This window comes from Haliotis rubra, unplaced genomic scaffold (assembly GCF_003918875.1).
Source record: "Haliotis rubra isolate DU_JTF1 unplaced genomic scaffold, ASM391887v1 Scf36, whole genome shotgun sequence".
NCBI lineage: Eukaryota > Metazoa > Mollusca > Gastropoda > Lepetellida > Haliotidae > Haliotis > Haliotis rubra.
This window is the reverse complement of record NW_025767035.1, coordinates 1,647,542-1,659,076: the sequence shown is the minus strand read 5'-3', so window position 1 is coordinate 1,659,076 and position 11,535 is coordinate 1,647,542. Positions and strand designations below refer to the sequence as shown.

The 11,535-nt window shown below is 35.7% G+C and overlaps 1 protein-coding gene across 2 annotated transcripts in view; it reads left to right on the top strand.

The window, feature by feature from the left end:
- Positions 1-10: 10 nt before the first annotated feature.
- LOC124285352 (ERO1-like protein beta) overlaps positions 11-11,535 on the top strand; it is a 43,858-nt gene continuing 32,333 nt past the window's right edge. The window contains exons 1-3 of one of the 2 annotated variants that reach the window (XM_046721563.1): positions 11-414; positions 1,855-1,974; positions 8,195-8,278. In XM_046721563.1, coding sequence (XP_046577519.1) covers positions 295-414; positions 1,855-1,974; positions 8,195-8,278 — 324 coding nt within the window. In that variant the 5' untranslated portion in view covers positions 11-294. The remainder of the gene's footprint in view (positions 415-1,854; positions 1,975-8,194; positions 8,279-11,535) is intronic. The other variant, XM_046721564.1, reaches the window with a different exon arrangement.

Here is an 11,535-nt window from a genome sequence, read left to right as displayed (position 1 = left end):
CGGTAAAGTGAATTAATCCGCAACACAAACGGTCACTTGTGGTGTACTTGTAATCACTTCTATTGTTGTATATGGTAGTACGAAGCAACGTTTGTAACCATAACAATAATAATAATTCTTAATTACGGCTAAATCGTCCATGATTCTGCGTAACTATATTTCACTCGGAAGTTCTTCTGGTGGGTGTTGTTAGGCACTTTTACGTGTAAAGTGAGGGATGCATCAGCGTTGTTGACAGATGTCATAAAAGCCGGAACTGAACCGCGGGTGATCACAATCGCCGAAGCAGAAATCATGAGGATAGTTTACATGTGCACGTTTATGCTTGCTGTCAATCATTTGACAGCAGGAGTAAAAGTTAAGAATGGAAGTCAGAAATTCTCTGGAAACAAAGATGACAAATGCTTCTGCAAGGTGCGTTGATTTTATTCATTCTCATGAAAACATGCTTGTCTTCACTAGAATTAGGACGTCAAAGACTCAAACCAAGAATAACCTTTATGACAATCAAACTAGTAAATTATCACAACTGTAACTACTAACCAATGGAATAATTAGCATGAACTGAAAATGGTTGGAATCAAGATTGTTCACATCTGTTTAGTTTATTAGTTTAGGTGTGAAGTCTATAACAGTGGCTGAAGAGTATGTGAGAAATTATGCGTTTACATAACACCATGAAACATATCTTTACATTGAAACCCTATTCCAACGAGCACCCAATGACAAGATTTGTTATTATACTGCCACACCTTCATTAGAATGTTGATGAAAGACAAGGAATACACATACTTTGCTCATGCCTGTTGTATCTAAAATTATGGGGTTGGTTTACAGCTCACGCTACGTAAGTACGTTTCCAAATTTATATAATTAAAATCGGATAATTTTCTCTGTTACAATACCTCCCTGTCTGAAGACCTGAGGACATTTCCATAGGTGGTTGCATGAGATGAAAATGTTAGTTATGAGTCATTACAGAATTTATGCTACAGGGTCTAGCCTTGAACTGAGGTTTTCTGAATACTAGGGCAGTTCCACATATCCATAATCAGTGCTATTGTAGCTTTTCCACAGGATTGATTTATATTAGTTATTATTATGTTGAAATAAAAGGGATATTAAGGCTATCAACTGCAGATTTTCAGATTTTTAAGTAGTAGTTCTGAGTATAATATCCTGCAAGGTGATGAATTAACTACATTGTACTGTCAGTAACACATGGTTTACAGTAATTCTAAATGTTCTGAAAAAAAGCTTTGAATCTAAAGTGTTTTAACCCCCAAATTATGGTTATGACAAGGACCTCATAACTTTTATGTTCAATAATAAGCTCTGCAGTGTATAGCAATCAGCTAAACTAACTGGGTGGGCATACCTTTTAGCTGACAGAGAGTTCTGATTTGTGGTAGAACATCCAGTGATACTCAAAGTATTTTTCATGTGAAAAACTGCATACAGCTTAGATAACATATTCTGATAACCTGTAAAACAATCAAAAAACATGTTACAAGTATTCTATTTTCCACGTTTACTTTTTCATGTACAAAACACAATTTGTCTAGTCAGAATAGGGCTGTTCACAAGAATTGATTTTTCTCCCTGAGTCAGGCAAGCTAATTTTGATTTCCTGTTCTTATATAAAGTCCAGTAGTCTTTGTCTGAGTAAAATTATTTCCGATTTGTATCAGATGATAAACAAACTTTGAGGTTCTCCTTTGAAGTTTCAACAAAACTAAAGAACAGCTAAATAATGCTTTCTTCTCAACATGCTTGAGCTTTTTCATTTTCTAAGATTAAAAGCATGTTTGTATTTGAATACCATTTGTCATAGCTATTTATGATCTTTTTCAGCTAAAAGGGGAAGTTGATGACTGCTCCTGTAAAGTTGAAACAATTGATTCTGTAAACAACCAGAAGATTTACCCTCGACTGAAAAGTTTGGTTTTAAGAGATTATTTCCGTTACTTTAAGGTAAGATCTTACTGGCTTATTGCTGAGTTAGGTGGTTCCCAGTGTTAATCTGGGCCACTATCCTCTTTGTACAGGACAAGTTTAAATGTAGACCAGATGCTTTCTCAGAACAGTTGACTCATTGTACTTAAATCACTAATCTGAAATGAGCTGTTAGTATATGCCACCAAAATGATGAACTCGTGTCTGTGTTCAGTCCCATTGTTTTACAAAATGTCTCTTTTCAGTGTCTCATCTGATCAAGCTGAGAATTGTTTGGTATATTATGTAGATACTAACACAGAGATGCCATCCACTCCGATTTTGGAGGAGTTACTCCGATTTTCAAATACAAAATCCACACTCCGATTTGTCGGTAAAAAACTGTTTTTTTAGAAAATACAAATATGTTTATAAATTTAGAATGTTTGAAACAATTTTAGTAAATATGTTCGTTTCAGTTATGAATTATCCGGTTAAGTATGCCCAGAAATTGCATATTTCCAGACTAAATCTACAGATTTTCATAGGGGATGCCCCCCCAAACCCCCACCATCAAAAGGGCCCGAGCCTTCTCTCACGCTCATCCCCAACTCGCACCTTCAGGGCTCGGGAATTGCTTTTAGCAAGGCTTGACTCCACTTTCATTTGATTCAGGGTCAGGGTTGGCATCTCTGCTAACAGTGATACCAGTACATATTCCTCACAGAATTCTGTTTCAGCTGGAAATGTATTTGCAATGGCAAGCATGATAAGTTTTATCTTCTTACCCAGTAATATTTGTGTGGTGTGTATTTCAAAGCCTTTTAGTTTTGTGGTACTTAACCCTCTAATCTGAAGCTTGAGCCTAAAAAAACTCATAGTTCATTTAGTTTTGGTCCTTACATGTCGATGCTTACAGTGATGAACAAGGGACAGTTCTTGGCCATTAGGGGGCAGTGGGATAGCTTTGTGGTTAAGGCATCCGCTTGTCATGGCGAAGACACAGGTTCAATTCCCCACATGGGCACAATGTGTGAAGCCCATTTCTGGTGTCTCCCGGCCGTGATATTGCTGGGATATTGCTGAAAGTGGCGTAAAAACTAAACTCAGTCACTCATTCTTGGCCATTAGACTTTTCAGACATAATGCCTTAAAATGAACAAAAGAATCAAATGAGCTATGTGTACTTTGTGTAAATCCAGTTTTCATTATCACTGATAATCAGCGGTGCATTCATGTTGAGGATAAACCTGAATATTGCATCCATATAGATTTAGGGTTAGAATTGGTCAATAGAAACCTATGTTTTTTATGATTCAACTTAATGGGCCAAGGCTTGTAGACTTAATTGATGGTGTGTGCACCCAGCTGATTGTTGCTTGTAATAACAATCACAATTGTCTGGTCCAAACTTGAGTATTTAAAGGTCAGCATCGTATATTCAAGTGGAACATTGTTGCCTGTGGCCCTGAATAGCAAACAAAACAATTATTGATGTCACCTGCAATGTGTGTACACATTGTTGTTATTTGTTCAAGATATTTAATAGTTGTTTGATGATGTTCTGTGATGTTAATGATCATGAATGTTTTGTAACAATCTTGGCTTTGTGATTGATGCTGAATTATGTCCTTTTAACACCTACTGTTGGAACATTTTGACATTGGAACTTCCATACCAAATTCAATTTCAATGTAGCATTTAACATGATTAAATAATGTCATTTTGACCCTATAGTAATATATGCATTAATGTTTGGATACATTCACCAGCATGACCGCTGTTTTGTATACTTGCTTTGTAAATGTCAGTAATGATTTCCAATTGTGGTCTAAAATTAACTCAAATGATTGTGTACACTGTATTTGAGTCTGCTGCATACCCAATGCAGTGTTCAGGTTCATACAAAGTTAAACGAGGTATAAAATCAATCGCTTATTTGTTTATCAGTGGTCATGGTAGTAGATGAACAAGTCTTAGAATTATGTTTATGTTGTTTAATCACTTAACTACCCTAAGTACCTTCTTAACCATTCCTACCTCATTAACCACCTTTATTATTATATTATTTAGAGCTGAATCTTCCTATATACAAGTATTTGAAATCATATCAGTGAAGACATTAATCAAACAGACAGGACACAGTAGGAACAGAAGCAGTTGTGGTACACAGGATCTACATAATTCAAGAACTGACTAAAGTATTTACATAGGTTAGGAGCAACATCAGTTGTGTTAATATCCATGAGATCTTGTCTGTGTCCACTACAACAATTGCATGTCTGGGATTTAACAAAACACTGGATTCTTTACTAAAGTTAAAATGTGCCCAAATTACTGATTTTAGATGTTTTCATGTTCACATTTTTCCAAAATATGAACATGAGAAAAATCTTTATCCAGTTGATTTCATAGATGTAATACTTTAAACATAATACACACAATAGTAAAAAAAAATCATTTAAGATAATGAACTGCCAATACTCACATTTTCATTTGAACTTCTTAAAATCTGACTCTTTTGAGTCATACTTGTGTATGACACTAAGAAAGATAAATGTCTTGTCACATTGAACATGTCTGATAATTTGTATATGAATTTATAAAAGTGTTTTGAAAATAAATGACATTTCTAGTGTGACTCAAAGGACTTCCTTCCTGTATCTGACCCATTGTAAAACATGTTTTGGATGTTATAACACTGCTATGAATTATAGAGCGAGAGGTCATCTCAGTGGCTTTGTCAATAGAGAGTCTGTCCTGAGAGTGGATGGTCGGTGATCCTCGACCAGATGGTAACAGATGGTACTTCAGGGATAAAACCAGGGCTTGTTGTCTTGGAGTCATTATACTGTGTCTGGTGTCCATGTTAAACTGCATCAAGGTGTTTCAGTGAGCTTGCACTATAATTGGCATTAGTGATGACCAGTACAAATAGACACACTCGGATGTGAATGCACATCATTATATAGGTACTTTTAACATAATATTAAACCCCATTTGACCTTTGGTGTGAATAATTTGATCTGTTGCATATTTTTACTTTTGAACTGCAAGAAATGTGACATTGCATGTATATTATAGATCAGTCTTTGTGATGATGTCCTCCCCAACAGCAGGTTGTCTGCGCAAGCTGTCGTCATCATGTTGCGACACATGTTGCTGTGCTGACACACTGGTTATAGTGTTCATATAAACTGTAATGAAACACTGAAGATGTGTTGACAATGCCAGGTCATAAAGTGATGATGTGTACTTAGCGCTGATGAGGTGATTAAAAAGCAGTTATCGAACAGTTGAAATATGGGATTTGTTTTTTATTGTGGGTTTAGATTCCAGATATATTTGTTAGAGTAATGGACCATCTGTATCACCATTACTGTGTATATATTACATATATATGAGAACACATTAGCAGTTGAAACTATTACTATGGCAACAATGACATCCTAAAAGCATTTTTGCTGTAGTGATGTTTATGTTCATGTATATTGTATGCTTAATGTTATCTATGATATGTCCTTTTGTAATAATGTTATGAAATGCAAGTCGCATAAATGTTATTTTGTCTGGAGAGGCATTAATATAAGCTTTTTGCTTTTTGCTGATCCAGTTTCTGAACAATTTATCAGAAATAAATATGTTTAAACCAAAATTCTAGTGCGGGACATTTATGAGCCTATTTTAACATGTCAGCCCAAAGTGCTCATAAAATAAGATATAACAATAGGTTTATCTGCAAAAGAGTACCGGGTATATTAAACAACAAGACAAAATCATTGTCACAGGCCGAGGTTCATCATGCCACACATGAAACAACTGAATGTCAAAGTGAAGGTCATCTGTTCTGAATATCTTGTATGGTTCCAATGAGAGTGGATTGTTCACCCACTTTGCCTGTGCCAAGTATTGTAGGTTGGTGTGGTTGTTGCTCAAGATCGTCCCATAAATGTTGGATGAGTTTAGATATTGAGATCTTCAGGGTCTTGGCAGTACTTGGATGTTGTGGTTCCTCAAAATGGCTGTTGTCTGTCTTGACATGTGAGGTTGGGTGTTGTCGTGTTGAAGAATGATGTGTGCTTGATGCATAATGGGAAGGATGTGTGGCCGAGGAATTTAATTTGTGTAAGATTGTGTGTTTAAATTACCCTAGACATGTCTACCATGCATTGTTGCATGGCCAGTGTTTAAAACTCCAAAAATTCCAAGCCAGACAGCCGGACTGGTAACATTAAAACTTTTAAAAATTACCAGTCCAGATACAAACTTGCCTGTCCGGTTTTCAACAATCAAACACTGTGACTGTCAACCGCGCAAGCTCCATTCACTGTTTGTAGGCATCGCAGTGAACTACATAGCACTAACAGGCAATGCACTGAGTTTAGGTAAACTGAAAGTACATGATTGTGATTGGTTATTGTAACATGAACTGTCCAATCGTAAGTAGTTCCACATAATTATCATAATACCTTAAACACCTCAAACTGACGACAAGAGAACCTGTCTGATATTATGAAATATTTACTCTTAGGGGTAAAACTATCTACCAGACCACCGGACAGGCTACTTTTGAAATCTGAGATGAAAACAGACTGTTCCAGATGGTCGGGCAGACGGGAATTTTAAATGCTGGTCATGGCATGCTTTCACTTGATGTACTTTTATCATACCAAAGTTTTTGCATATTTATGGGCTGGACTTTATTCTACTTGCACAAATGACTTCTGATGCATGCAGACACGAGAAAATCATATACGGTATTAATTTTGTAAGAATATCAGCAAAACGCAGTAAGATATTTCCATTTTTCTACTATTGCCTTTCTTTTCTTTTCTTTTTTTTGAGCGCATTTTAATGGTTTGAAATTGATCTGAAATGTCTACATTATTGCTTTATGTCATGCTTTAAGTAGTTGTTATCTATACCTCCGATGTTGACAGCATGGTACGTCTGACATTAACACCAGGTTTTGCCAGGTACATGTCTATATTTCTGTAAAATCATGAGATGTGCCTTAATATGAAAAACAAATGTACTTTGGTATGGCAATATTAATAGGGCTAATGGATGTTTTAGGGGATTTGGTAAACAGCACACTTTCAGCATATTGCGTGCGCCATGTGACTGGGCATTGTTAAATAAGATAGCAGTGATTATATAATGTCATGCTGGAGTATGTTTGTGTATGTCAAAAGTAAGGTATCTGATGTATCTTTCTGTCTAGCCTTAGGAAGTTTTATGCATGTCAACAGAACCTTACAGTTTCTTCCAGACTAAACACAAGATACAGCCTCTTGAGTATTCTCAGACTGATGAGCAGCTTCTAAATTATATTGTTTGAGGAATACGTCAATAGAACTCTTTTCATATATACTGACAGTGTCAATAGAAAAATCTATTAGAGAATTCAAAAATTGTAATTTGTGTCTGAATTGCAGAACCAAAGCAATAGCACAATGAGTCCAGTCCATATGTTCAGTGGTATGTTATGCAATTTGATCAAATATTGGTATCAATATGTCTGACTCATTTTTTGATCAAATCATTGAACCAGCATAGCAGGTATATCAGTGTATATGAGATAGGTGTTTTTTGAAGCCAGTAATTTTGATATTTTGTTTAATGTGCATGATCAACAATGAAATTTTGGAAACTTTTTGTCAAGAATGATTTAGTAAACTAACCCATCAGTCAGTTTTGAACTTAAAGATAATGTAAAATCAGTTAAAATTTTGTGAATACATGTATGTCCTAAATTTATTTGTAAGTGAGTGAATAGGGTTTTACTCAACTCATAGCAATATTCCATCAATGGTACTGAAAGGAACACCTAAAATGGCCATCCAGCAGTGTATTGTTCCAATGTTGGGAATCAAATCCGGGTTGTCACCATTACGTCGATCAAGTTTTAATCTATCATAGAAACCCTACCCACATGAACCACTAACTCACCGCACATATTTGAATGTGGATATTAATCTTGCTGACAACATGAATTATTGTTGTATATCCTGGAACAGTTTACCCTCAGTGTTAAAAAATGAAACACCTTATCCCCCCAACTTCATGTCACCCTATCTGAAGTTCTACTTTATATTATCGCTAACCAATGATGACGATGAAGTTGCTTTGGCATATGATTTAATATGATCTGATTCTGGTTTCAGTGAGAATTACAAGTGCCACCAGTGATGCCAGTGTGTTTGATAATTATTTTCTTCTAACTAATTAATTACGGTAATGTATTTATTTACTATAGGTGAATCTTGCCAAGGGATGTCCATTTTGGTCGGACGACAGCCGGTGTGCACTGAAGGACTGCCATGTGGACATGTGTGCTGAGGTGAGAAACTACATATGGTTTGATTCAATCGAAATTAATTAATTTGATTCAGTGGAAGTGTTATTTAGGCAATTTACTGATTCCAAACTTGGAGATTACTTGGCGATATGTTGAACATGTGATGCACAGCATTCTGAAAAGATCTGTGAAGATCAGGGTTAGAGTTGGTCTTCAGCATCCCATGCTTGTTGTATGAGGCGACTAATGGGATCAAGTGGTCAGGTTTGCTGACTTGGTTGACACATGTTATATTCCAGTTGTTCATGCTGTCGATCACTGGATTGTCTGGACCAGACTTGATTATTTACAGACCGCCGCCATATAGCTGGAATATTGCTGAGTGCTGCGTTAAACAACAAACAAACATTATAAAAGGAAATTTTATGAATACCAAGGTCAATGATAAAGATATATTTCCTGAAATGATGTTTCAGTTTTGTTAGATGTGTGTCAAGCTAAGAAAATCCTCATCAGCCCAGAAAAAAATATGAACTATCAGGAAACAGATTTTTTAGGATATGGATCGGTTTCTAAACATTTTGAAGATTGTACGTCATATTTGATATTAATACAAGAAATTTAAAAGTAGCATTTCTTAGCGAAGAGATTTTTTTTCACAAATATTCAGGATTATTTTGTGGTAGAATATGTCTCCCATTTTAAGATATCTATTGATTTTCTCTTGCAGGCATTAAGCTTGTTATATGTTGTGTTTCTTTGATTGAAACTTTTCTTGAAAAGGATTTGTGTGAGACCCAATTACCATGTGTGTTCATTTCTCCGTGGGATTTGCAGTGGCTTGTTTTAGCAACATCAGCAAAATTGATTATTACATTTGCCCTTTCAAGTCTTTGTGAATAATTGATTACTGAGCTCATTACTAAAGAGACTGTTATCAGCTTTCTGAGGTTATATATCATGAAAATGAGTATTTTATTATTAATTTTTTATTGTCTCTATGATGAAGATTGCAACTACCAAAACCTCTCTGACATTTGTTTTCTCTGACAGTATGACTGACTGACTGACTGAGTTTGGTTTTACGCCGCTTTTAAACTGACACTGACACTGACCTATCAACAAACGAAAATCCGCATGAAACACAGATATTTGACTTGCAGTATATATGTTTAGGGGTTTCTAATGACATGGGTACTATTAGCTTATATTTCCGCAAGATGACATCCTTGAATATTGTCAAAAACACTATTTTCAGCGATTGTTTACTCATTGCGTCCTCCATGTGTATCACTTGGAAGCGATCGTGTGGAAAATAGCATTCGGCATCATTCGAGTTTTGAGGTAAAGGTTCAAACGGTATGTGCGAATGTGAACTTTCGTGATTTGGTAAGCTGTGTTCTGATTGGTCAGTCCAATAGGTTAGCTGACGCGCCTTCTACTAGGTTTGGTTAGACTCAGTATAACAGTATAATGAATAATACTGAGCCTAAGTTTACTTAGACTGGCTTATCTACGGTACTATACGGTAGATATGTTTTTCTTTTCTAGCATAGTAACATCAAATAGGTTAATTTCCAACTGATTGAGAATGTGGAAACAACTTTTTTCATGGCAGTTGACATGTTTATTTTACCATAGCAGTAATATCCCATAGTGATGATGAAATCACTGAATGTGGTCTTTCAGTTGTCTACCAACATGACCTGTATATGCTGTGTATTGGCTTCAGCACAACACAGATTTATTGCCAGCTTCATTATGCTTACGGCAAGATAACAAACCAGTAATTGATTTTTGACTGCACATCACCTCCCAATTTACTGGTCTGAAAGTAATCTGAGTGTTGCTCAAATGCCTAATTAGCTCATTAGACTTATCCTTGTTAGTTTAACAATTGTTTAATGAACACAGGACCCCAGCATGACCACTATATTGAATTTCTTTTCGTTTAGGGAAGATCAGTTAGTTCATATACTAAAACAGCAACTGAAATCACTGTGCAGGAAATATGTTTGTAGACACATACTATCTTATTTTACTTACATAGGAATTAATTTCATTATTTTTCTGTTTTAGACCTAAAAACTATGAGCATGCTGTGTAAATCGGCACAGCTGTTGATGTTATTGGTTGGAAGTCTTAGTTCACATCAGTCAACCACTTATTGACTTAGTCTGTCTCATAGTCCCTGAACCACCTTATTTTCCCTAATGCCTAGCCCTCGCTGCAATGCTAAAGGTCTAAGTGAAGCAAGTCTAGATTTCCCCAGGTTCTCCCAACTCACTGGGGCTCCTTTTCAGTTTAAATGGGTTTATTTGTTACTATCAAAGTTATATATATTAAGGGACTAAGCGTTAGTCTATCAACCACTCATCCAATCACTTATTCAGTCATTCTTGTTATGTGGTGATAATTGAAATATTGATTTTGAGATGACCCCCATCATACCCAAAGTTGTTTTCTACACATTTACAGTCATGGCCAGACCCTCAATTAGATTAATTGGGTGTGGATTGACCAGAACCCATTGCCTGAGGATGAGAGCTAGCATATATCATGGCATCCATTACATCAGCTAATTAACTTCCTGTTAGGGTGAGTTAGAGACGTGACATCAGCTTAAATATAACATCTTGTCTAAGAAGTAAAATATATGAAAACGAACCCTATATATTCCAGTGTTAAGCATTAGTAATATAAACTTGTATTTATGTTTTATCAGCCTAAATGGTTTAATTGTAGATAAATGTGGACATTATGAATACAAAGAAAGCAGAAGTTGTTTTTAAGATCTTGAGCAATATAAATATACATCACACTCAGATCTTGTAATGCTCATTTGAAGAAATAATTTAATCTTTACACTTTCACAGACAGACAGACATATTTTAATATGCAAATGCCATGTAACAGCCAGTATGGTGTAAAATATGATGTCCGAGAACACTGAAAATGTAAGCGTATACATACTTCATGGCCTGTTTTTAAAACAACCCAAATCAATCTTAAAAGTGCTAATAAGGTGAGGCTCAATTAGCACCTCTGGCTTGGCTTATTTGGTATTACCACCAACAGGGCACAGATTATACATAATTGCTGCCCGTTATAAATCTGTGCAGCTATTAAGATAAATATGGATTGTTATTTGTAGCCAGTAGGTGCTAATGAGCACAGTATTTGTCTTGCCTGCTGTCATTCTCACAGTAACTGCATGCAGCTAAAATATCATTGCATAATGTATCATTGCAGTCAATCTAGTATTATAGATCAGCCATGCTATAGTGAAATGTAACAAG